At 40.1% G+C, this 27,212-nt stretch overlaps 2 protein-coding genes across 4 annotated transcripts in view; one reads left to right on the top strand and one right to left on the bottom strand.

Moving 5' to 3' along the window:
* Positions 1-1,243: 1,243 nt before the first annotated feature.
* Positions 1,244-16,652, bottom strand: ptger2a (prostaglandin E receptor 2a (subtype EP2)). The gene is made up of 2 exons (XM_072688992.1): positions 15,477-16,652; positions 1,244-6,940 (listed from the first exon to the last, which is right to left on the bottom strand). Exons 1-2 carry the CDS (start codon positions 16,281-16,283, stop codon positions 6,650-6,652), a joined length of 1,098 nt encoding a protein of 365 aa, XP_072545093.1. The 5' UTR covers positions 16,284-16,652; the 3' UTR covers positions 1,244-6,649.
* Positions 16,653-26,618: 9,966 nt separating this feature from the next.
* The window catches only part of nid2a (nidogen 2a (osteonidogen)), a 66,033-nt gene continuing 65,439 nt past the window's right edge, over positions 26,619-27,212 (top strand). For all 3 annotated transcript variants that reach the window (XM_072688990.1, XM_072688991.1, XM_072688989.1), the window contains exon 1: positions 26,619-26,846. In XM_072688990.1, coding sequence (XP_072545091.1) covers positions 26,646-26,846 — 201 coding nt within the window. In that variant the 5' untranslated portion in view covers positions 26,619-26,645. The remainder of the gene's footprint in view (positions 26,847-27,212) is intronic.

Below are 27,212 nucleotides of genomic sequence, written 5' to 3'. Positions count from 1 at the left end.
AGTGGGAAGCAGTGGCAGCGAGGGACTGCTGTTGCAAAAGAAAGAGAGAGTGTTGTGTAATGTGTGTGTGTGTGTGTGTGTGTGTGTGTGTGTGTGTGTGTGCTCAAGTTGTTTGTATTTTAATGCCATCTCTTGAGTCATAAATGTGTGGCCATATTATATGGCCTATACCCGGGTGGCATCATCTCCCGAAAGGCTTGCTGCTGTTTCCTGCTCTGCTCCAGCCTCAGCTCGCTTTAATAAGCCCCCCATCCGGCCCCAGTGTAAATTACACGCCAGTAAAACAGATGGAGCTGTGTAAACATGGGCAGAGCTAATGAGTCTGATTAGATTTATTTGCTTCATGAGCTTCAACAGGCCTCTCTAATGCACACACACACAAACTTGGCCTTCATTGATTACCTTTAATTACTGCAATTAACTCTGACTATTCTTCATTTTAATTAATACTCATGAGAAATAAGCTCAGAGAAGAGGCAGGGACTGCACACTGTCATTACACCCAGCCATTACACTGAGGAAAACCAGGACATTAGAACGTATTACAGAAACAATGGCTTTGACCAAAGATACCTGCTCATTAAAGGGACCTTTCAGAGGTTTTCACTCTAATCTGTACCTACCAGACCTGAACTGAACTGCTTACTGACACAGATCATCATTTTGATCTGTTTTTCTGAACTTACACTCACTTACAAATACAGGTGCTACTAAAGGTTTGTCGAGCAAGATGTCTGTGTGAGGTGAAGAACCTTTTATAGGTTTAAAGAACATTAAGAAGATCCGCTTGATTTAAAGGTTCTTTACACAGAACGAACCTTTAAATCAGTAAAGAACGTTTATGTCAAGTGATGTAGGAGATTGTGAGTAGGTAGGTGGTGGGTACATAGGTAGGAAGGTGAATAGGTAGGTAGGTGGTAGGTGGGTGGGCAAGTAAGAAGGTGGATAGGAAGGTAGGTATGTAGGTAGGTGGATAGGTACATATGTAGGTAGGTGGATAGGTATGTAGGTGGGTAGAACATGTGAAGGAAAACTGCAGAAATTGCTCATTTATAGTTAATTTACACATTTTATGTGTATAATATGATTATGTGAAGCATGTTTTTGATATAAACAGTATATTTGTTTGACCTCTTGACCTCTTGTTGACCTCGATTATAATGTTTCCAGTCAGGTTTTCTTTTCAGAAGTGATTATCTGAGGTAATCAATTGAACAGTACAGACACAGACAATAAAGACTAGTTTGGGAAAATACTGGAATGTTCCTTTAATGGTCAGTTTGACAAACAGCACAAACAGAAACACCACACTACAAAGAAAATACTTTGGACCCGATTGCATGATCTGCTCCAGTGACCTGAAACATGTCATATTACATCAGTGCAGAGAGAATTACACAAGCCCAGTCCTTTATTTGTTTTTCCGTGTTTATTTGAGTATATTTAAATAGACTGGGCTTCATTTCATCATTTCACTAAAATGGAATTAGGTGTAATGTAAATAATAAATGGGGACAGTCAGATGCTCACAGATAGATGTAGTTTTGCCATGCATGTGTTAAGATCATAATATGACTATGAGGTATCAGATATTTCTGATGATAGTTATTCTAAATATGTCATCTCACCTTTTAAAAATACTCATTAGAGATTGTATGGGATGTTCATTCTGCTTATGAAATACTAAGTCATGATAATGAGATATTGAATTGACTGAGTGGAACTGAACTGAACTGAACTGATCTGTTCTGAACTGATCTGTTCTGAACTGAACTGAACTGAACTGAACTGAACTGAACTGAACTGATCTGTTCTGAACTGATCTGTTCTGAACTGAACTGAACTGAACTGAACTGAACTGAACTGAACTTATCTGTTCTGAACTGATCTGTTCTGAACTGAACTGAACTGAACTGAACTGAACTGATCTGTTCTGAACTGAACTGAACTGAACTGAACTGAACTGAACTGATCTGTTCTGAACTGAACTGAACTGATCTGTTCTGATCTGTTCTGAACTGAACTGAACTGAACTGAACTGATCTGTTCTGAACTGAACTGAACTGAACTGATCTGTTCTGAACTGATCTGAACTAAACTAATGTAAACTGAACTAAACGGATTTGAATTGAACTGATCTGAACTGATCTAAACTGAACTACTCTGAACTGAACTGAACTGATCTGAACTAAACTAATGTAAACTGAACTAAACGGATTTGAATTGAGCTGATCTGAACTGATCTAAACTGAACTACTCTGAACTGAACTGAACTGATCTGAACTAAACTAATGTAAACTGAACTAAACGGATTTGAATTGAGCTGATCTGAACTGATCTAAACTGAACTACTCTGAACTGAACCGATCTGTTTTGAACTGAACTGAACTTAACTGATCTGTTCTGAACTGAACTAAACTAAACTGATTTGAACTGATCTAAACGGAACTGTTCTGAACTAAACTAAACTAAACTAAACTAAACTAAACTAAACTAAACTGATCTGAACTGAACTGAACTGAACCGAACTCATCTGAACTCATCGGAACTGAACTGAACTGAACTGAACCAAACTCATCTGAACTCAATGGGAACTGAACTAAACTCATCTGAACTGATCTGAACTAAACTGAACTGATCCAAACTGAACTAAACTGATCTGAATTAAACTAAACTGAACGAAACTGATCTGAATTGAATGGAACTGAACTGATCTGAACTGAACTGCATTAAAAGGACCAGGATTGAACTGGATGTACCCAAGAAGGAGAACGAGGGAAATGGCATATTCTGGAACCTCCAAAGGCTCTTGGCCCTGTCAGTAACACTAAAAATATGATCCCCTCAGGCAGCAACGTCTCCACAAGTCTTGAGGAGATAAAATAGTGTTTAGTGGATTGATGGTGGCATCTTCACACTCCAGCCAAAACCAACAACTCACTCAAGATTCACATTTTCCACAATTAAGCCCCAAATCCGAGTTGCTTTAGAAGCTTCCCTCGAAGACGGGAGGACACACAGAGAAAATGAAAAACAGTGACGTAGGGAGGAGGAACCGAAAGACGCTTGAAGCTTTGCTCTCATCGTGGTGGAGAAAGACTCCAGCATTACCTCAGCTCTGCAAAACTGCTCCTGACAACAAACCTGCCTTCAAACATCTGCTGAAATGATCGTGCAGGTGTTCTGCGAGTGTCCCTTCACCAGTTTAAGTACATGGTTAAGGCCTGAATCTTCGTAGGACTGTTTTTTACCGCACTACACCCTAAAGGCAGCATGTATCCCTCCACCATTTTAATGATCTGATTTTAAAAGCAGGTTCTAGATCCGAGCTCTTCTCAGAACCCTGGTAGAACCGTGTCTCAGGCATCAGGCAGCGTCTTCATCACCATTAGGTGAAGAACTTTCTGTGAGGAGTTTTTATTAGAGCTTCAGACGTCTGCTTCCCTTCACCTCCACTGTCTGTAGAACAGCTCTAACTGGGTCAGGTTATCTAGTACCCACCAAACCCACCAAACCCAGCGTAGCAGTAAAGCTCAGACTCTGTTTCTGCCGTACTCTGGGGGAAAGGCTTTTAGCTGGATTATCTGTTAGCTACATTAGCCTCGTAGCTCCAGTGCAAAACTACCGAAGCTCTTAAACCTTTTCTTCTGTTTGTAAGTGAATCCACACCTCGACTCCCCGTCAGCTGAACAGCACATTCTCGGTTCTCACAACAATAATAACATCTGCTACTTCAGTCTGTAGCTACAGGCCAGTGGGTTGCTTACTTTTGTACAGTGTAGGTTTGACAGGGCAGGGAAACCCTGGACTCTAAAGGTGCTGCAGCCCAGCTGGACTTTAGCTGGACTCTCCTGCTCTGAGTTGTGCTTTAGTGGAACCATGGCACCAGTGGTTGTTTTGCCCTGAGTGTGTGTAGGACGCCCGACCTCCTCCATTCCTACTGATCATCATTAACATATCGCAAAAACGTTGTATCTCCGTTGTTTTGGTATGATTTATTATCCAAGTCCATCCAAGTCATGAACCTCTTGGTTTAAAAAGTCAAAATCAAAGTCAATCCTTACTTTGTGTGGAAATAATAATAATAATAATTACTATTATTATTATTATTATTATTATTATTATAAATTGATCAAAAGATACAGCTATTTATAGAAATGCTATTGAAAAATCTATTTAAATTGATTCTATTGATGGTTAATAAGGCTTTGGTCCTTTGACTGTAATAGTGATATTTTGTAGACTTTTTACAAAGTTCTTTTGATAAATAATTCAATTATTAACTGATGAAATATATCAAATTAAATAGACTCTCCTTAGGGCAATAACAAGTCATGATGCTCTTGGTGATCAGAGTCAATCCTTACTTGTGTGTGTAAATAATAATAATAATAATAATAATAATAATAATAATAATAATACATTGATGAAAAGATACAGCTATTTATAAAAATGCTATTAAAAATCAATTTAAATTGATTTCTATTGATGGTTAATAAGGCTTTGGTCTTTGTACTGTCATAGTGATATTTTGTAGATACAAGTTTTTGACATATAATTAAAGTACTAACTGATTAAATACATAAAATTTAATTTCACATGTTTAAAAAGTCAAAATCAAAGTCAAGTCTTACATTGAGTGGGAAAAAATATAATATTAATCATAATCAAAATAATAAATGGATCCATAGAAATGGCTTGGAATAAAATCTATTTAAATTGATTGTTAAGAAGGCGTTATATATATATATATATTAGATACAAGGTTTTTTACTTTAATTAAATTATTAAATAATTAAATACATCAAATACTCTCTTCAACAGGCAAAAACAGGTCATGAAGCTCTTGGGTTATTGGTGGGATTTGGGGATTTTTCCTGTTATACTTCATTATAAAGTGAATCCTACAGTCCGCCCCCCTCTTCACTAACCCGACTACGCTGTGCTACACACAAACACAACCCAGACACAGCCCTGGCATTGCTTCACAGCTCAGTGCAGACAGAATGAATATCATTGAATGAAATCAGGAGAATACCCATCAGTAACATCCAGCACAGCCACCTGTGAGTATACAGCTGATCCGAAACAATGACACATGAGCAGCTGACCAAGACGACCGAAGCATGACTGGACACTTTACACAGTCTGCCTTAAGACAACATAGGAATGATGGCCTCTGCTGCAGTTTTATTGTTCCTGTCCACAGTGGTTTAAACACGGAGAGCAAAGGTCAGCGTCAGCCTGCATGGTGGAGCTGTTGGAGGTTCTCATTAACCCACCGGTGTGGAAGACTGACTCCCCATAAAGTGTTATAAAAGAGGCAGGACAGGAGGCGCTGTCCAAAACCTTGGTCGACCAGCATCTTGCTTGGCCGAAAGAGCTAGAATGGTGAGTCTTTCAGAATGAGAGGTTCAGAGGCCTCAGGAGAAGACAGTGAACTTTAGCTCCTGCTAAATGAATCAGGTTTAAATGGAATTAATTAGATTTGATTTAATTCAGTGTTTAAGGTGTAAACAGTCCTTCGGTGGAAGGGTTTGGTCTGAAACTGTGTTTCACTGTAGAGAAACCTACAGACTCTGATTTGGTACCAGGCGTCTGTCGCCATGACTACGACACAGATATAGCCATTATATTAACTATTCAAACCCACCAGTGAAGCTACTCGAGTCTTCTGAGTTTTACATGGAACGAGGATGATGGTACAATAGTGGCACATCAAAAAAGTACATTTATTTAGGGACTATTTTTTTGTGCCGCACTACACCCTACAAGCAGCATGTATCCCTCCACCATTTTAATGATATGCGATCTTAAGAGCAGGTTCTAGAGCCGAACTCTTCTCAGAACTCTGGTAGAACAGTGTCTCAGGCCTCAGGCAGCGTCTTCATCACCATTAGGTGAAGAACTTTCTGGGAGGAGCTTTTATTATTAGAGCTTCAGACGTCTGCTTCATCTCCATTCACCTTCACTGTAGAACTCCAGTTATCTAGAACCGAGCATTTCAAACCAAACCCACCAATCCCCACCCTGTCTGAGCTTTTATATGTATATGAACTGTTTAGTTATGCAGATATTTTGAGAAATGGACAGAACTGCCCTTTCCTTCCACTACAGTGTAACACATAGGCCGGATACAGGCCGAATACAAGTGCTCTCCAGGCGGCAGACTTGACGTACGAACTCAGTATTCGTTGATCTTGGTCGTTAGTAACCTTTCTCAGAAGTAGAGGTCTGCAGGTTCTTCTAACATGACGTCCACCAAACATGCAGAACCTCCTAGAACGTTCCTCCAGTTGCATGTGAGCAGTAAAGGCTTCTTTATAAGTACTTCAGAGGTCAATGTGCTCTCGCTCCTAAAAACATTGACTTTAGTGGTTCGAAACAACATAAACATCTTTTGACCTCGATCACCTCCAGAGTTCATATCTCTCTGCCAATCAAAATGAGCTGACTCTGGGGGGATTCTAAATTAGCCTTGCGAAAACAAACACACCGAATCCCCTCTCCTAGCAATACGGAGGACGTCTTCAATCAGCATGTAGGAGCATGTGGGAGTCGCTCCCAGGCTAAGCTCAGGGTCTGGCTCAGCATTTAGAAACAATGTTCAGGGTTTTTAATCTGGACAGGTCTTCCTGGGGGTCAGAAGTCATACCATCTGGACAGACTTGCTTAAGTGGGTGATGTCCGTTGAAATGGCATTATTCTGACACAGCTCCAGCGGCCTGCCCGAGCCTTTGGCCAGAGACGTCCTGTAGGATGCGCCCCGGTTGCTGGCCTTGCATACCGCCCCCCAGAAGAAGCGCAGCACCGACGGGCTGAGGATGATGAACACCCACGGGTCGATGATGGAGTTGACGGAGAGGTAGCGCAGCGCGCTTAGGTCGGCCTCGTGGTTACTCTTCTTAATCTTCTCGGTGGAGTTGATGTACACACGGATCTGGGGAGGGAGGAGAAGAAGAGTGAGGTTAATGGAGGACTGAACCGCCCACACTACGGGATAATCCCCGCTACGTGGGGGCCGTGGGGGGAGCCCAACTGGGAACCAGAACGTCTTGTCCTCAGGTTTTACGTTGGCTCCACATATAGATGCCCACAAGGGTCAGTGATGGGACCCTAAGGGGTTAAACATGGGCCCCATCTGGAGCCTTACTGGGTCCCAGTATAAATGTATGTGCAAACCCACTCAGAGCCCATGCCCACCTAAGAAACCCACCCATGTGAGCCCTACATGACCATGTGTGGGATCTACACTGCAGCTACGAAGCTAATTTAGACAGGCACAGTTCGTAATAGAAGCATATATTATTACCACCAACCTAGATAACGAAGAACCAGAGGGCCCACCAGTATCAGTAATGGGACCCGGAGGGGGGGGTGGGGGTTAAACATGGGCCCCATCTGGAGCCTTACTGGGTCCCAGTATAAATGTATGTGCAAACCCACTCAGAGCCCATGTCCACCTGGAAATCACCAAACGTGAGGCCTATATGAGATTAGCGTGGGCTATATTTTGGAGGGGGAGCATTGCTGTGAGGGTTTGATTGCATTAAACAACAAGAGCGTTAGTGAGGTCAGGATTTGGGAGGATTAATCACCACCCCACCTCATCATCCCCAACTCCCCAACTCATCCCAAATGTTCTGGATGGAGCTCCACCACCATCATTCCAGAGAAAACAGTTCTTCCACTGCTCCACAGCTCAATGCTGGGGGGCTTTAGACCCCTCTAGCCCACGCCTGGCTATAGGCAGCATGGTGCCAATAGAGTCATGATCTATCTGCTCCAGAGAGTCCTATTCTATTGGCAGTATTTCTTCTCTACAGGGACTAGACAAGCTGTGTGTGTGTGCATTTGCACAGCTGTGTCAGCAACTTAAAGCTGCTGAATGCATTCATTAAGAGGGGTGTCCACAAACATTTTGACATATATATATATATATATATATATATATATATATATATATATATATATATATATATAGTCACAGTCAGTTAAAACCTCCTTGTGGAAGTGTGGAGCATTTCTATTGGTCTATTCATCAAGTTTGCATATTATGCAAAAAAGGAGCTGCAAAATGTAGAGCATGTGGGCCTTTGAACACTTCATGGGAAATCTTGACTCACTGTGTAACTAAAGTATTCACACACATCCTCTTGATTATATAAGTGCACACATACATTGTGCAAGCCCTCTCAGATGAGTCAAGGTAATTGTTTTTCCCAGACCTCTGCAGTAAATGTAATTTATTTGATTTTACAGTGTCCTGGAAACCAGACGGGTCATCCCAAAGGGAGACAACAGCTTTTATGGGGGAGTAAAGCTTGGCTTTTAAATGGGGGAGAACCACTTCATCCTGAAACGGGCCTCAGAATTTTCCCCTGAATGATCCAATGAAAGATTAAACCACTGAACATTAGTGTAACATTAATACTAGATGTTGAATAATTTATAGCAGATACTGAATAATTAATAATAGACACTGCAATAATTCATAGTGAATACTGATTAATTCACAGTGGATAAGGAATAATTCATAGTGGATACTGTAATAATTCATAATAGACGCTGCAATAATTCCTAGTGGATACTGAATCATTCATAGCAGACACTGCAATAATTCATAGTAGATACTGAATAATTCATAGTGCATACTGAATAATTTATAGCAGATACTGAATAATTTATAGTGCATACTGAATAATTCATATTAGGTACTGTAATAATTCATAATAGACGCTGCAATAATTCCTAGTGGACACTGAATTATTCATAGTGCATACTGAATCATTCATAATAGATACTGAATCATTCATAGCAGACACTGCAATAATTCATAGTGGATACTGAATAATTCATAGTGCATACTGAATAATTCATAGTGCATACTGAATAATTCATAGTGGACCCAGCAGTAATTCATAGTGCATACTGAATAATTCATAGTAGGTACTGTAATAATTCCTAGTGGACACTGAATTATTCAAAGTGCATACTGAATCATTCATAATAGATACTGAATCATTCATAGCAGACACTGCAATAATTCATAGTAGATACTGAATAATTCATAGTGCATACTGAATCATTTATAGTAGATACTGAATAATTCATAGTGCATACTGAATAATTCATAGTAGGTACTGTAATTATATATAATAGTTGCTGCAATAATTCCTAGTGGACACTGAATCATTCATAGTGCATACTGAATAATTCATAGTGCATACTGAATAATTCATAGTGGACACAGCAGTAATTCATAGTGCATACTGAATAATTCATAGTGCATACTGAATCATTTATAGTAGATACTGAATAATTCATAGTAGGTACTGTAATAATTCATAATAGTTGCTGCAATAATTCCTAGTGGACACTGAATCATTCATAGTGCATACTGAATCATTCATAGCAGACACTGCAATAATTCATAGTGTATACTGAATAATTCATAATAAAGATAGCTAAATTAAACTAAATAAAGAAGAAAATTATATTTTATATTTATATATTATAAAAGTCTTTCAGTCTTTGGTCTTAAACCGTGTGAGAAACTGTCTAATTACAGACCCTTTTCTAACCTTACATTAATATCTAAGATCATAGAAAGAAAACTGTGGCCCAACAACTCCAGTGTGGACTCAGACCCTATCACAGCTCTGAGACAGATCTAGTGAAGACAGCAGGCGGTCTTCTTCTGGCCTCTTTATAGACGTGCTTTTTTCTTAAACTTCCTGCTTTAAAAAACAGCTGTTATTCTGAAAAAAGGATGTTTCTAAATATATGCCTACGCTTTCGGCAGCCTCACACTAGTCCTGGAGTGTGAGAGTTCAGAAGTTCAGCCTCTAAAATCATCAGTTTAAATAAAATCCTGGAATTACTGGAATCAGACTAGAGTGTCTCGTTTAAGATTAGAAGCACTGTCAGCTGCACATAAGGAAAGTTCACTTTACTGAAGGTGTCTGACACCACTGTTCTCTCTCTCCACTGCACAGAATAAACTCAACATTAGAAAATTAAAAATGGTATTATGGCTACTGTTTATGATCAACTGTAAAATACAGCATAGATGTCTATCACAGTGGCCTAATACATACTGAACAATTGAATGAAAAAAGTACATACTCAATAATTCACAATAGACACCGAATAATTCATAATAGATACTACATAATTCATAGTGGATACTGAATAATTAATAGTGGATACTGAATAATTCATAGTGGATACTGAATAATTCATAGTAGATAAAGAATAATTCATAGTGGATACTGAATAATTCATAGTAGATAAAGAATAATTCATAGTGGATACTGAATAATTCATAGTGGATACTGAATAATTCATAGTAGATAAAGAATAATTCATAGTGGATACTAAATAATTAATAGTGGATACTGAATAATTCATAGTGGATACTGAATAATTCATAGTAGATAAAGAATAATTCATAGTGGATACTGAATAATTCATAGTAGATAAAGAATAATTCATAGTGGATACTGAATAATTCATAGTGGATACTGAATAATTCATAGTAGATAAAGAATAATTCATAGTGGATACTAAATAATTAATAGTGGATACTGAATAATTCATAGTGGATACTGAATAATTCATAGTAGATAAAGAATAATTCATAGTGGATACTGAATAATTCATAGTAGATAAAGAATAATTCATAGTGGATACTGAATAATTCATAGTAGACACTGAATCATTCTTAGTGGATACTGAATAATTTATAGTGGATACTGAATAATCCATAGTAGACACTGAATAATTTGTAGTAGATACTAAATAATTCATAGTGGATACTGAATAATAAACTAAAATTAAACTAAACTTAACAAATCATGAAGAAAATACTTGCAAAAAAAAGTAATATTTAGTCAAAGTGTTTACAGTTGGCCTAAATGAGAAAACAACGAGTGTCTTTAGAAGATCTGAAGACAATAACTAAGACATAAGAGAATATTTAAGAACTTCTTAAGATTTCTCTGAGAACTTCACTGGAGAACATTCTTTTGAACGTCTTACTGTTTATCTTAAAATCCGTCTGAAGTTTTTTCTTAGAATATTTTATGATTTGATGTTTTTCTTATAAGATTTTATGAATCCGGACACTGAGATCATCAACATGTCAGTATTCTGCACTAATACTGAAATAAATGTCCTGTGCAACACACACACACATCCACCCACACACACACACACACTGGGGTTTTTATTTGGTCTAGCTTTGAAGTTCAGTTCAAAATGTCATCTAGAAGTTCTGAATGTCATGAGATACTCAGGTGAGATTCATCTACTCTGAGTCAACAGGGTTCCCGACTGTACTGGAAAAAGGCTCTCTGGCTCTGAACAAGAGAAAGTGCTGTATTTAACAACATTTTAAAAGGTTCTTTGGAACAGTTAATAATCCAACTGCCATGATTGACCCCAGATTCAGTCGGCCAGCCAAGGCATGTTCGGTATCTGACGTCCGCGTCTTTAGTTGCCCACGTTCTTCAGCATTTCTCCTCTTCATGGGTTAATATTGGGTGAATAACTGAACAGTGAGCCTGTCATTTAAAGGGTCTCTCCCTCATCTCTTTTTATGCAGATGTTCAACCGGCTCTTATTCTAGGATGCCTGACCTTTGACTCACCACCAGAGCAGGACATCTACATCCACATCTGCACCACCACGGAAATAAGCTTCTGGGCTTTATTGTGGTTTCTAAAGTGTGTTAATGACTGCTGTGCATTAAACTAAATTAATCAATCTGTCAATCAATCAATCAATCAATCCTCAAGTGAGAATGTGTTATGGCAGCAAATTTCCTTTCGCTCTAATGCGGGTGTATTTTCCCTAGGGCCACTTTTCTTGCGATCTAAAGGCCATTCATCATCATCATCATCATCATCATCGCTGACTCTTCACATTCTCCCTGTGTGACACACATCTGTCAGAGATGTGGAGGAGGCCACAAACACGTCGCCTGGTTTTCCTGTTCTGCTCAGGCTGAGCGAGAGCGAAACCCGCGCTGTGCAATCTGATAACTGCACATTTGTTTGTTCACGTTCAACAACAAACAGTGATCGCTTTAAGATAAGCTGCTGGAACTACTTTCTTTGGAGGAAACCTTTAAAACATGCAGAGCAGATGTTGTTCTAATGGTATAGATAATCACTGATCACTGACTTTATGTTTATTTGGGTTTATTCTAATGTTATATAGAGTTAATTACAGGTAGGCACTTACTAAACACTGGTTTATGTTTATTTTGGTTTATTCTAATGTTATATAGAGTTAATTAGACGTAGACACTCTCACTAAACACTTGTTTATGTTTATATGGGTTTATTCTAATGTTATATAGAGTTTATTACAGTTAGACACTCACTGACTTTTTGTTTATTTGAGTTTATTTTAATGTTATATAGAGTTAATTACAGGTAGACACTCTCACTGACCACTGACATTATGATTATTTGGGTTTATTCTAATGTTATATAGAGTTAATTACAGGTAGACTCTCTCACTGACCACTGGCTTTCTGTTTATTTGGGTTTATTCTAATGTTATATAGAGTTAATTACAGGTAGACACTCTCACTGACCACTGACTTTATGTTTATATGGGTTTATTCTAATGTTATATAGAGTTAATTACAGGTAGACACTCTTACTAAACACTGACTTTATGTTTATTTGGGTTTGTTCTAATGTTATATAGAGTTAATTTCAGGTAGACACTCTTACTAAACACTTTTTGATGTTTATTTGGGTTTATTCTAATCAAGGCTGTGATGATCGACTGAGATTAAATTAAAATCACAAGGTTTATCCCCCCGTAACCCACCATGTCCTGTCTTCAGCTGCTGAAGACTAATCTTGATTTCAGTGATTTCAGTGCAGACAAACAGAACCAACCACAACTCATCTCAGAACTGAAGAGCACATCAAGATAAGCAACAAATCAAGACGACCTTCAGAGACAGCAAAGGCAGCAAAATGCCAGCCTTACAGCAGCTCTGTCAGTCTTGATGTCTGAGAAAGGCCCTCAAAATCAGGTCAGACATTAATCACTCAATGTTTACCATTAGACTATTAAAAAATTAATAAAGGTGCTTCAAATGGTTCTTTGAGTGACTTTAACGACTGGCAAATAACCTTATATATTCTATGGTTTCACTCAAAGAGCCGCCATCTAGCAGGGGCCACCACAACATCCCAGTCCAGGAGGAACAGACTAAAGAACAGATGAGGAGCTGAGAATTTATCCCTGTATCCTCGTCACTCACTCACTTTATCATTATTACTATTATTATATTATATTACTGCTATGAGACAAATGCTGGAGAAGCAGCTGTCTGGACACTTTCTTTGCAGGAAACATTTAAAACATGCAGAGCTGAGCAGATGTTGTTCTAATGGTATAGATAATCATTGATCACTGACGTCATGTTTATTTGGCTTTATTCTAATGTTATATAGAGTTAATTACAGGCAGACACTCTCACTGACCACTGACTTTATGTTTATTTTGGGTTTGTTCTAATGTTATATAGAGTTAATTACAGGCAGACACTCTCACTGACCGCTGACTTTATGTTTATTTGGGTTTATTCTAATGTTATATAGAGTTAATTACAGGTAGACACTCTTACTGACCACTGACTTTATGTTTATTTGGGTTGGTTCTAATGTTATATAGAGTTAATTACAGGTAGACACTCTCACTGACCACTGACTTTATGTTTATTTGGGTTTGTTCTAATGTTATATAGAGTTAATTACAGGCAGACACTCTCACTGACCACTGACTTTATGTTTATTTGGCTTTATTCTAATGTTATATAGAGTTAATTACAGGCAGACACTCTCACTGACCACTGACTTTATGTTTATTTTGGGTTTGTTCTAATGTTATATAGAGTTAATTACAGGCAGACACTCTCACTGACCGCTGACTTTATGTTTATTTGGGTTTATTCTAATGTTATATAGAGTTAATTACAGGTAGACACTCTTACTGACCACTGACTTTATGTTTATTTGGGTTGGTTCTAATGTTATATAGAGTTAATTACAGGTAGACACTCTCACTGACCACTGACTTTATGTTTATTTGGGTTTGTTCTAATGTTATATAGAGTTAATTACAGGCAGACACTCTCACTGACCACTGACTTTATGTTTATTTGGCTTTATTCTAATGTTATATAGAGTTAATTACAGGCAGACACTCTCACTGACCACTGACTTTATGTTTATTTGGGTTTATTCTAATGTTATATAGAGTTAATTACAGGCAGACACTCTCACTGACCACTGACTTTATGTTTATTAGGGTTTATTCTAATGTTATATAGAGTTAATTACAGGCAGACACTCTCACTGACCACTGACTTTAAGTTTATTAGGGTTTATTCTAATGTTATATAGAGATAATTACAGGCAGACACTCTCACTGACCACTGACTTTATGTTTATTAGGGTTTATTCTAATGTTATATAGAGTTAATTACAGATAGACTCTCTCACTGACCACTGACTTTATGTTTTTTTGGGTTTATTCTAATGTTATATAGAGTTAATTACAGATAGACACTCTCACTGACCACTGACTTTAGAATTTACTGTTGAGAATTTATTCCTGTATCCTCGTCACTCACTCACTTACTTTATCATTATTACTATTGTATTATATTACTGCTGTGGGAGAAATGCTGGAGAAGCAGCTGTCTGGACACTTTTGGACAGTTTGTGTAATAGACAGTATATATATTACATATTTTCATCCTATTATATCATGTAGTAATGAGATTTCTGCCCATTTTTTTACGTTGCATCAAAATGTCTTGCCGAACGGACCAATAGAATTGCTCCAAAATGACCAAACAAATATTTTACATTGACTTCCATTAAAAAGTTGTGTTTTTGCCTTCTCATGTAAAGCTGCTACTTTAGAGACTTCAGAGGTTTTGCGTGACAGCGGCAAAACGCAAATCCAACAATACACTATATGGACAAAAGTATTTGGACGCCTGCTCATTCATGTTTATTTTCATCAAGGAGTTGATCCTGCGTCTGTTGGAGTAACTGACTTTACTGTTCAGAGAAGAAAAAGGCTTTCTGCTAGATTTTGGAGGAGCATTGCTGTGAGGGATTTGATTGCATTCAGCAACGAGAGCATTAGTGAGGTCAGGATGTTCTCATGGACCTCAACTCTCAACCCCAACTCTCCAACTCATCCCACCATCATCCCAGAGATCACAGTTCTTCCACTGCTCCACAGCTCAATGCTGGAGGGCCTTATCCTCCCCTCTATAGCCCATGCCTGTGTGTGTCTGTGCACTTGCATATCTGTGTCAACAATGAGTGCAACTGAAGGGGTGTCCACAAACATCTATGATTACGCCATATCTACAACCCTCAATGACATGTGAGCCGTTATGTCTCTCAGTGTATGACCGCAAATCTTACCATGAGTGGCAGGGAGCATGTGACAAATATGACCGTCATGATGACCAGCAGGATGAGGCGCTCCACTTCCTCTGCCAGGGAGAAGTGTCTCCTGTCCTTCTTCCCACAAACCACAGTGCAGCCCCTCCTCCCGGCTCGTCGGCGGTACATCTGCACCAGGTGGTACGCTACAATGCAGTTGCAGGCCACCACCGTCAGCACCATGGCCAGCATGAGCGTGGCGTACACGTTGGCGAACACCTTGTCTAACACTTGCTCTTGGGGGTTCATGTTGATGAAGCACCACGTCCCGGGACGGTACTGCACATAGCTGCCGAACCCCGCAAAGGGCAGGGCGCAGAAGGCCGCGGACAGGGCATAGACGGTGGGCACGGCGACCAGGCCGTAGCGGTTGTTTGCCCGGCGCCCGTATTCATAGGGCCAGGCGATGGCTAGGCAGCGCTCCAGCGCCATGGCCAGCAGCAAAGCCAGAGTACTTAGGCTGAAGAAGGTCATGGTGAAGCCAAAGTAGGCGCAAACAGGACCCGTCCCATTAGGCTTCATGCCCGCCATGCCCACCAGCGAGGTATTTAGAGCGTGAGCCACCTGCACCAGCGGGCTGATCATGCAGGTGCCAGCCAGGTCAGTCACCACAAGCGCTGTCACGAGAACCCGAAACAAGGTGCAGTGTCGCCGCCTCCGCCGGAGCTCCAGCACGATTAACGCCAGAACATTACCCAGAACACCAGTGGCGAACATCAGGGCGCTGACCTCTGGGTTCCCAACGTTTGGCATCACTGTCACACCTCGATACCAGCTGTCGCCCATCTCTCAGCTTCAGAGACTTTTACAAAGTTTCACTCCTTCAATGTTTTCCTGGAAGACGCTATTACAATACAAACACCAGTTATAACGGGTGTTATAAGCTTCAATGAGCCGGTTCGACGGCTATAAACGGTGCCAGGTGGAAACCCCACTGATTATAAAAGCCCTCAGTGATCTGTGAAGACTGTATATCCAAGAGAAGAAGGTCCATCCACATGTTGATGTATCCATAGTTCTGATCTCGTGGCCTGTCTGTCTCTCTCTCTCTCTCTCTTTCTCTGTGTCTCTCTGTGTCACTCGCTCCCTCTGTTCTCACTCTGCTTCAAGACTTTGAGCTGGTGTCGGAGGAGCCGCTGTGTGTGCACACCCCCTCTTACGTCATCCAGCCTGAATCAGCTTGGAAAAAAACAGAGCTACAGCCCACTCACTACTGACTACTGTCATTGGAGACTTTAAAGGGCTCATATCCTGCATTTCCTCCTATTATTTCTCTCTGAGGTTCAGTTATAATATTTGTGTGGGTTTATGAATCAAAACCAAGCATAACTCATTTTCACACAGGAGTCTCTTAATCCTTCAGAATTGAACAGACTGTGGCAGACTGATTGACTGGCTGTGCCTCATTTAAAAAGCACAGAGAGCTGAAACGCTCCTTATAACTTCAGTGTGAGTGGGCGGAGCTTAAAGAGAGAAATAGGCCCTTTAAAGTGACTGCAAGACTTTCCTTTAGGAACTCAATTAAAGAATGTAAAATGCAAGGTGATGCTTTCTGTAGATATCTACACGCTCTAAAACTCTATATAACATTAGAATAAACCCAAATAAACATAAAGTCAGTAGTCAGTGAGAGTGTCTACCTGTAATTAACTCTATATAACATTAGAATAAACCCAAATAAACATAAAGTCAGTAGTCAGTGAGAGTGTCTACCTGTAATTAACTCTATATAACATTAAAATAAACCCAAATAAACATAAAGTCAGTAGTCAGTGAGAGCGTCTACCTGTAATTAACTCTATATAACATTAGAATAAACCCAAATAAACATAAAGTCAGTGGTCAGTGAGAGTGTCTACCTGTAATTAACTCTATATAACATTAGAATAAACCCAGATAAACATAAAGTCAGTGGTCAGTGAGAGTGTCTACCTGTAATTAACTCTATATAACATTAGAATAAACCCAAATAAACATAAAGTCAGTAGTCAGTGAGAGTGTCTACCTGTAATTAACTCTATATAACATTAGAATAAACCCAAATAAACATAAAGTCAGTGTTTAGCGAGAGTGTCTACCTGTAATTAACTCTATATAACATTAAAATAAACCCAAATAAACATAAAGTCAGTAGTCAGTGAGAGTGTCTACCTGTAATTAACTCTATATAACATTAGAATAAACCCAAATAAACATAAAGTCAGTGGTCAGTGAGAGTGTCTATCTGTAATTAACTTTATATAACATTAGAATAAAGCCAAATAAACATAAAGTCAGTGGTCAGTGAGAGTGTCTACCTGTAATTAACTTTATATAACATTAGAATAAAGCCAAATAAACATAAAGTCAGTGGTCAGAGAGAGCATCTACCTGTAATTAACTCTATATAACATTAGAATAAACCCAAATAAACATAAAGTCAGTGGTCAGTGAGAGTGTCTACCTGTAATTAACTCTATATAACATTAGAATAAACCCAATTAAACATAAAGTCAGTGATCAGACTGCGCTGTTGGTTGGGAGATCACAGGTTTGGGTGCTGATCTTCTCTGTAAACTCAGCTCACCTGATTTCATTTAATGAAGAACTGATTAGATAAACTAGATGGTGGAAGGGATACTGGGAATACTGACCTTCCTCTGGGAGAGCACTGGGAATGGTTCAGCTAAAACACTCACAGAAATTATAATGTACTGTTTATTATTGTTGTTGTTTTTTATTCTAATAAACAAGTAAACAGTTACATGTGATTTTCTCAGGCTGCAGCACTTTTCGCAGCTTTCCCAAGATCTGTGTCGCTTATAGATCAGTGATGGAGGAGGACAAACAGACTGGCTGTGCATTAATCATAAGCTTTGAGAGAGTTATTTGGGAGACAGTTATTTAGATGCTCATTTTGATGCCAAAAATAAAGAAACAGCACATGAGCAAAGCAAAAATATTTATTATTCTCAAGTGGATCTTTCCGGTATGTGTTTCCGGTGTGTATTTTCAGCTCTCCATCTCACACATGCTCTACAGCACGAGAGCGGTTTACTGATGTAATCATTTTCATTACCATGCATGGTGCAGACCCACCTCTTTACTGTGATAATAAGAACCCTCTGACTCTAAGCAGCTTGTGGTAAGAGCTGTCGGTCTGATGTTCCTGTTAGCGACAACCACAACGTTCTCATAAACCTGTAGTTGCTACTGAAGATACTGTTTGTGTGCCAAATGTTTTTTTCGACACTGTCTTTGTTGATATTGTATGTCTAATCAATAACACATAATTTATACAAGCCAGACTAAATAAAATGGAAGTAGTGATTGACCGATGATGACCAAAACTGGAAAACATTATGAAATCACAATTATGAAAATCTGCCAAACAGGATTTTAAGATGGTCTGTTTGGGTTTTACAGCTAGATTTAATATAAAAGTCTAATACAATATTCCAACATTAAGCCAAAGTCCTATAAAGGGGCTAAACTATATCTAGAATCAGCCGTTTAAACCACCTGCCTTGACAAATAAACAGAAAGTCAGTAAGCAGTGAGAGTGTCTACCTGTAATTAACTCTATATAACATTAGAAAAAACCTAAATAAACATAAAGTCAGTGGTCAGTGAGAGTGTCTACCTGTAATTAACTCTATATAACATTAGAATAAACCCAAATAAACATAAAGTCAGTGGTCAGAGAGTGTCTACCTGTAATTAACTCTATATAACATTAGAATAAACACAAATTAACATAAAATAAGGGGTCAGTGAGAGTGTCTATCTGTAATTAATTCTCTATAACATTAGAATAAACCCAAATAAACATGAAGTCAGTGGTCAGTGAGAGTGTCTACCTGTAATTTACTCTATATAACATTAGAATAAACCCAAATAAACATAAAGTCAGTGGTCAGTGAGAGTGTCTACCTGTAATTAACTCTATATAACATTAGAATAAACTCAAATAAACATGAAGTCAGTGGTCAGTGAGAGTGTCTACCTGTAATTTACTCTATATAACATTAGAATAAACCCAAATAAACATAAAGTCAGTGGTTAGTGAGAGTGTCTACCTGTAATTAACTCTATATAACATTAGAAAAAACCCAAATAAACATAAAGGCAATGGTCAGTGAGAGTGTCTGCAGGCCCTCCTCGTGTCACCAAAACAGCTCTGCCCCATCCAAAGAATTATATGGTCTATAGTCTTCATTGAGAAAGAGCTCAGGCATTACATTGCAGTAAGTCTAGATCCTGTAAAGAGGTACTGCCAATAGAATAGGACTCTAGGGACAGATAAAAATGAGCCTATTGGCACCATGCTGCCTAATAATGCCAGGCGTGGGCTACAGGGGTATAAAGCCCCCCAGCAGTGAGGAGCTGTGGAGCCGTGGAAGAACTGTGTTCTCTGGGATGATGGTGGTGGAGCTCCATCCAGTACTTTGGTGATGATTTGGGGAGTTGGGGATAATTAGGTGGGGTGGTGATGATCATCATCCAATATCCTGACCCAACTAATCTAGGAGAGCCTTCTTCCCTGGACAGTAGAGAAAACAGCTCAGACCCATCCAGGCATGGCCTCCACGTGATCTCTGAAGGTGTCCTGTGGTAGCTGGACGCCTCCAGATATCCGCAGCAGATCCTTTTCAAATCCTGTAAGTTGTGAGGTGGGACCTCCATAAGCATCAATGAGTCCTTTCTTGCAACACTTTTGGTGGGTTCTGACCACTGCATACCAGGAACACCCCACAAGACCTGCTTGCTGATCTTTTGGAGATGTTCAGACCCAGTCATTGTCTAGAACATCACAGTTTGGTTCTTGTCAGAGTGTCTCAGATTCTTATGCTTGTCCATTTTTCCTGCTTCATCACCTTCAAGAACTGACTGCTTCTTCTGAAGCCCCTGGAACCAGATCATCAGCTGTTCACTTCACCTGTCAGTGGTTGTAATGTTATGGCTGACTGGTGTGAAATACATGGTAGAAGAACACAAACCTCAGCCTGGGTGTTGAAGAAGCTGTGAGGTTGAAGCCACAGCCGGCCTACTCGGAACTATTCTTGTCATATTGCGCCCCCTAGAGCTCAGTCACATTGACTGCAGATAGGATTTTAGAGCTCAGGCCTCACATTACAGCTAGTCTAGTTCCCACAGAGAAGTACTGCCAATAGAATAGGACTCCCTGGAGCAGATCAACATCATGACCCTATTGGCTCCATGCTGCCTAATAATGCCAGGCGTGGGCTAGTAGAGGGGTATAAAGCCCCCCAGCATTGAGGAGCTGTGGAGCAGTGGAAGAGCTGTGTTCTCTGGAATGATGGATGGTGGTGGAGCTCCATCCAGTACTTTTGGGATGAGTTGGGGTGGTGATCATCATCCAACATCCTGACCTCACTAACTAATGCTCTTGTCGCTGAATGCAATCAAATCTTCACAGCAATGCTCCTCCTCCAAAATCCAGTAGAAAACCTCCTTCTTCTCTGGACAGTAGAGACAGTTACTCCAACAAAAGCAGGATCAGCTCTTTTTAATACCTTTGAACGATGAATGAGCAGGTGTCCCAATACTTTTGTCAATACAGGTTAACTCACAAGATGCATGATTTAAAAGACCTCGTGGCTTAATTCTAAAACATGACCTGAGTTTTCATGATGTCACTGTGCACCAGGGGGCGGGGCAAAGTCATCTAAACCCGATTATGTCACGTTTCCCTTACCCCTCCGTCACACAACAGAGGCAGGGTACATTATAATGTCGGATTCTCATTGACTTCTGCCAATTTTTCTAAATTCCTCATGGTCAATGGTCATATGTAGAAAAAATCCCAGAATTTACCCAGAATTCCAACTGTCCACAGTGGAGGTAAATGATTGTGAAGCAGACCCCAGAACCTGTAAAAGCTCCTCACAGAAAGTTTGTCCACCTGATGGTGATGAAGACCTGATGCCTGATGCCTGAGACACTGTTCTACCAGAGCTTTGAGTAGGGTTTGGGCCTGAAGTTCTTGATTGGTGGAGGGATACATGCAGATCGTTGTGAGGCAAAATAGTCCCCAAACAACCACAATTTTCATATTTCAGATCATCAGCTATATAAAACTCAGAAGACCTGTGAAAGCTCGATTCACTGGTGGGTTTGGATAGTAAATAAAATGTCTATATTTGGGTGGTAGTCCCTGGAATGGAGACGCCGGGATCCAATCCCCACCACTAATACTGGAACATAAGTGTATATATATATATATATATGCCCTGTGCTGGTGTCTTTGGTATGATGAGCCACAGGGTGGCAGCACCAGCATGACTCACAGGCATCCCTCACCTCCACCTCTCTGCTTTTAACACTTTACAGTGTTCTGTGGTGCTCAGAACAGGGTAAACGCCTTACATCTGCAAACATCTGCATCTGGAATCAACTAAAAAAATGTTATTTCATTTAAAAGGGAAGACAAGGCAACCATATTTACCATGAATGATATTTAACTTCTGCTTTTACACCATCTGTGCAGCGGATACACACAGACGCACCAGTGAAACACACACAGTGGATAGCGGACAGTGAGCATACATGCCCGGAGTGGTGGGGAGCCATTGCTGCAGCGCCTGAGGAGCAGAGAGGGCCTTGCTGAAGGGCCCAACAGTGGCAGCTTGCTGAGCCTGGGTGTCGAACCCACAACCCTGTAGCCTGGAGATTTAACCGCTGAGCCACCACTACCTCACTATTATAAGGGATTATTATGTAGAATTATAGCAATAACTTAGGGAAATATATTGTATAATATAATATACAATAAAAGTCTTCTCCTCAAGTTTTATTAAGTGATTTAACCCTCATTTAAATCCAACAAATCTAACAAATCCCACCTGGCCCACCTAGAGTAATAATGTATAGTAATAATAATAATAATAATAATAATAATAATAATAATGATGGACGTGTGGGAATTCTGGCTCAGTGCTGATGTCCCATATTTTCCATGTATATCTAACTACATATTTCTAATGCATAGAAATTGGGACTACTATTTTTTGAGTTGCAAATACAGTAAAAATCAATAAAGTGGAGCAGTCTACCGTCACCTAAACACCTCTTTTGGGATCAAATATCAGCTTGAAATATCCATCAAATCTAAACATCTGCAGAATATTTAGTTTTAACTTATTTTGGGACCTTTATTGTCATTCTTCTTGAGCAGGACAGTGGAATTGCCCTCTTTTTAAACACCAGCTTGGAAACTTATGCTGATCCTTATAATATGGAAAGCCAGGGTCAGAGCACAGAGTCAGCAAAGCTACAGCACCGGGGAAGCAGAGAGGTTTAAGAGCCTTACTCAAGGGCCTAACAGTGGCAGAGTATTGATCCCACGACCCACTCTACCCACTAAACCACCACAAGTAAGCACTGATATTAGGATCAATTATTAGTTATCACTAATATGATAGTGATAGTAGTGTAAAAATAACAGGCAGTCGAGTAAACAGTCTACTACAGAAGTCCAAGCAGGAAAGGCCCAATTAAACGTCTTCACACCTCAAAGTGTGAAGAGCAACCTAATGTGAACTCTGTCTCCGAGTTCAAAGACAGAATTCTTGATCATCTCATTTAAATAATTGAATTAGTGCTTTGCCAGACAGAGTGCCTAAGTTTCTTAAAGCTTGTGTGTTATGTTTGCATTTAGGGTCAGAGCTTATTATAGTGTTATAACATCAGTTCTTCTCAAAGATATCATGTAGAATGAGAACTGAAGTGGGCCCAGTACAAAGCCTTGGGGTACACCATAATGAATTTCCACTGTTTTTGAGATTCATGGTCTCTTAAATGAACAAATTCCAATGAAATGTGTCAAATCTGGTCCAGAAAGATCCGAATTCTTCTTAAGGTGTGGTTAACCTTGTGCCGCACTTTTGATATATAGAAATATGAGCTGAAAACATCTCTAATCGCATTACTTATACATTAATGCAAATCTAAAAGCAGAGCAGCTTCTCTCACAAACATTGTGACTTTCAAAATGTGACCCAGATCATGCAGATTGGAAATGGTTCTAAAGTTACTAAATACTGAAGAATGTATCTCATGTGCTTGAAAGAGGGTTTAAGAACGACCCTTTAACTGCGTCTGGGGGAAAGTCTGTTTCTAATAGGAAGTTAATAATGTTAAGGGCGTTGGGAATTATGTTTTCAACACCATCTGTAAAGAGGGATTTCAGAATTGGACTGAGACACATATGGAGGGTCTTAAGTCAGAGGTTATTTCACAAACATCTGTTTCTCCTAATGTGAGAGAAGTTCATCTAAAAATATTTATTTCACATTTTCACAGTTATTTGGTTGTTATTTACATGGATAGGTTAGTGCCTTTATCACATCTTGAATTTATGATTTATATACTAATAAAACACTCAAATATTTTGTTTCTGTCACTAAAATGATCAAAACAGCAGGTTTACAGGAGAGGGGAAAAACCTTCTGAACTTTCAGTGTAAAGCAAAGTAAAAGATTTTATTTCCAGTCATTGTGGAGCCTTTTTTCATCATGAACTTCTGATACAATGTAAAGAAGGGCAGCCAGATTCACATGGAGAAAAGTGAAAACGGCAAAAGGGGAGATACGATTTGAAATGACAGTCATGGTTTATTAAATATTTTTATTAGCAGTAGTACTAGTAGTAGTAGTAGAGGCAGTAGTAGTAGAGACAGTAGTAGTAGTAGTAGAGACAGTAGTAGTAGAGACAGTAGTAGTAGTAGAGGCAGTAGTAGTAGAGACAGTAGTAGTAGTAGAGGCAGTATTTACTAGTAGAGGCAGTATTAGTAGTAGAGGCAGTATAAGTAATTGAAGCTGTATTAGAAGTAGTAGAGGCAGTGGTGGTAATAGAGTCAGTATTAGTAGTAGTAGAGGCAGTGGTGGTGGTAGTAGTAGTAGTAGTAGAGGCTTTATTAGTAGTAAAGGCAGTAGTAGCAGAGGCAGTAGTAATAGTAGAGGCAATAGTAGTAGTAGCAGTAGTAGTAGAAGCAGTAGTAGTAGTAAAGGCAGTAGTAGTAGAGGCAGTAGTAGTAGCGGAAGTAATAGAGGCAGTATTAATAGTAGAGGCAGTAGTAGTAGTAGAGGCAATAGTAGTAGTAGAAGTAATAGAGGCAGTGTTAGTAGTAGAGACAGTAGTAGTGGAGGCAGTAGTAGTAGTAGATGTAATAGAGGCAGTGTTAGTAGTAAAAACAGTAGTAGTAGTAGTAGTAGTAGAGGCAGTAGTAGTAGTAGTAGAGGCAGTAGCAGTAGTAGTAGAGGCAGTAGTAGTAGAGGCAGTATTAGTAGTAGTACAGTCAGTAGTAGTAGTAGTAGAGGCAGTAGTAGTAGTAGTAGAGGCAGTAGCAGTAGTAGTAGTAGTAGCAGTAGTAGTAGTAGAGGCAGTAGCAGTAGTAGTAGTAGAGGCAGTAGTAGTAGCAGTAGAGGCAGTAGCAGTAGTAGAGGCAGTAGCAGTAGTAGTAGTAGAGGCAGTAGTAGTAGTAGTAGAGGCAGTAGTAGTAGTAGAGGCAGTAGCAGTAGTAGCAGTAGAGGCAGTAGTAGTAGCAGTAGAGGCAGTAGCAGTAGTAGTAGTAGAGGCAGTAGTAGTAGTAGTAGAGGCAGTAGCAGTAGTAGTAGAGGCAGTAGTAGTAGTAGTAGAGGCAGTAGCAGTAGTAGAGGCAGTAGCAGTAGTAGTAGTAGAGGCAGTAGCAGTAGTAGAGGCAGTAGTGGTAGTAGTAGAGGCAGTAGTAGTAGTAGAGGCAGTAGTAGTAGTAGTAGAGGCAGTAGCAGTAGTAGAGGCAGTAGTAGTAGAGGCAGTAGTAGTAGTAGAAGTAATAGAGGCAGTATTAGTAGTAGTAGTAGTAGAGGCAGTAGTAGTAGCAGTAGTAGAAGTAATAGAGGCAGTAGCAGTAGTAGTAGTAGCAGTAGAGGCAGTAGTAGTAGAGGCAGTAGCAGTAGTAGCAGTAGAGGCAGTAGTAGCAGTAGTAGAGGCAGTAGCAGTAGCAGTAGTAGTAGAGGCAGTAGTAGTAGCAGTAGTAGAAGTAATAGAGGCAGTAGCAGTAGTAGTAGTAGCAGTAGAGGCAGTAGTAGTAGAGGCAGTAGCAGTAGTAGCAGTAGAGGCAGTAGTAGCAGTAGTAGAGGCAGTAGCAGTAGCAGTAGTAGTAGAGGCAGTAGTAGTAGTAGTAGAGGCAGTAGCAGTAGTAGTAGAGGCAGTAGTAGTAGTAGTAGAGGCAGTAGCAGTAGCAGTAGTAGTAGAGGCAGTAGTAGTAGTAGTAGTAGCAGTAGTAGTAGTAGCAGTAGAGGCAGTAGTAGTAGAGGCAGTAGCAGTAGTAGTAGAGGCAGTAGTAGTAGTAGTAGAGGCAGTAGCAGTAGTAGTAGAGGCAGTAGTAGTAGAGGCAGTATTAGTAGTAGTACAGTCAGTAGTAGTAGTAGAGGCAGTAGTAGTAGAGGCAGTAGTAATAGTAGTAGAGGCAGTAGTAGTAGAGGCAGTAGCAGTAGTAGTAGAGGCAGTAGTAGTAGTAGTAGAGGCAGTAGCAGTAGTAGTAGTAGAGGCAGTAGTAGTAGTAGAGGCAGTAGCAGTAGTAGTAGAGGCAGTAGTAGTAGCAGTAGAGGCAGTAGCAGTAGTAGTAGAGGCAGTAGTAGTAGTAGTAGAGGCAGTAGCAGTAGTAGAGGCAGTAGCAGTAGTAGTAGTAGAGGCAGTAGCAGTAGTAGAGGCAGTAGTGGTAGTAGTAGAGGCAGTAGTAGTAGTAGAGGCAGTAGTAGTAGCAGTAGAGGCAGTAGCAGTAGAGGCAGTAGCAGTAGTAGTAGTAGCAGTAGTAGTAGTAGCAGTAGAGGCAGTAGTAGTAGAGGCAGTAGCAGTAGTAGCAGTAGAGGCAGTAGTGGGGGGCTTTAGATGATTCTTGGTTCTTCTACCTCAGGAACCTTTGTTTTAATGAGTCTCTGTGTTTCAGGGGAGTAAAGCTGTACCGCTGGCGTCTGCTTTAGTATATGTATGAGGATTACTACAGCCAATCCCAGGGCAAGAGGAGGGACAGCCCTGACCAATCGCAGCGCAGCAGGGCGGGGCTAGACTGAAAACGGATGGGTGAGAAGTAAACTCATATTTCCAGCATCCTGGAGACTCAGCTAGTGTGGAGTCTGCAGCCGGACTCAGCGCACAGCTCTGACCATGAGGAGCAGAACCGCGGGGCTTTTCCTCCAGCTGGCGTGGACAGCCTGCTGCGTCACCGCTGTCCAAAGAAAAGACCTTTTCCCGTATGGACCACTCAACGGAGATGTGACCCTACCAGAGGGGGACGATGAAACCTCCAAAGTGATGACCCTGACCAAGCCCATGTACTTCTACGAGACTGCCTTCAGCAACTTATACGTGAGTTCCTTCTCCGTTAGTTTGGACCTAGGCTGGTAGACCTAGCAGCAGGAGCTCCAGCAGTGGAGAGAGCTCTTGGTGGAAAGGTCTTGCACAACCTTCTGCTGATGTGTTTGGAAAAAGGGGTCAGTCATTCATTTGGGAGGATCCAGGAATGACCAGCTCTGCTCTGGGTCAAACCCAGGCTTTTATGTAAGGTTCTGAGGTCTTTTAGTCCAGAGTTCCAGGTTATTTGGAGAAACCAAAACTATTTCCACAGACCACACATTACTTGTCTAGTCCCTGTAGAGACCTACTTCCAATAGAATAGGACTCTCTAGAGCAGATAGACATCATGAACCTTGGCACCATGCTGCCTAATGCCAG

This window comes from Salminus brasiliensis, chromosome 10 (assembly GCF_030463535.1).
Source record: "Salminus brasiliensis chromosome 10, fSalBra1.hap2, whole genome shotgun sequence".
Lineage (NCBI taxonomy): Eukaryota > Metazoa > Chordata > Actinopteri > Characiformes > Bryconidae > Salminus > Salminus brasiliensis.
The sequence above is the reverse complement of the archived record's forward strand: the minus strand, read 5'-3'. Positions and strand labels throughout refer to the sequence as shown.

Excerpts from the sequence above, each read along its gene's own strand:
- ptger2a (XM_072688992.1), bottom strand. The coding sequence starts at position 16,283 with ATGGGCGACAGCTGGTATCGAGGTGTGACAGTGATGCCAAACGTTGGG. Across the intron at positions 6,941-15,476 it reads CATGCTCCCTGCCACTCATG|ATCCGTGTGTACATCAACTC; the intron begins GTAAGATTTGCG and ends CTCCCTCCCCAG.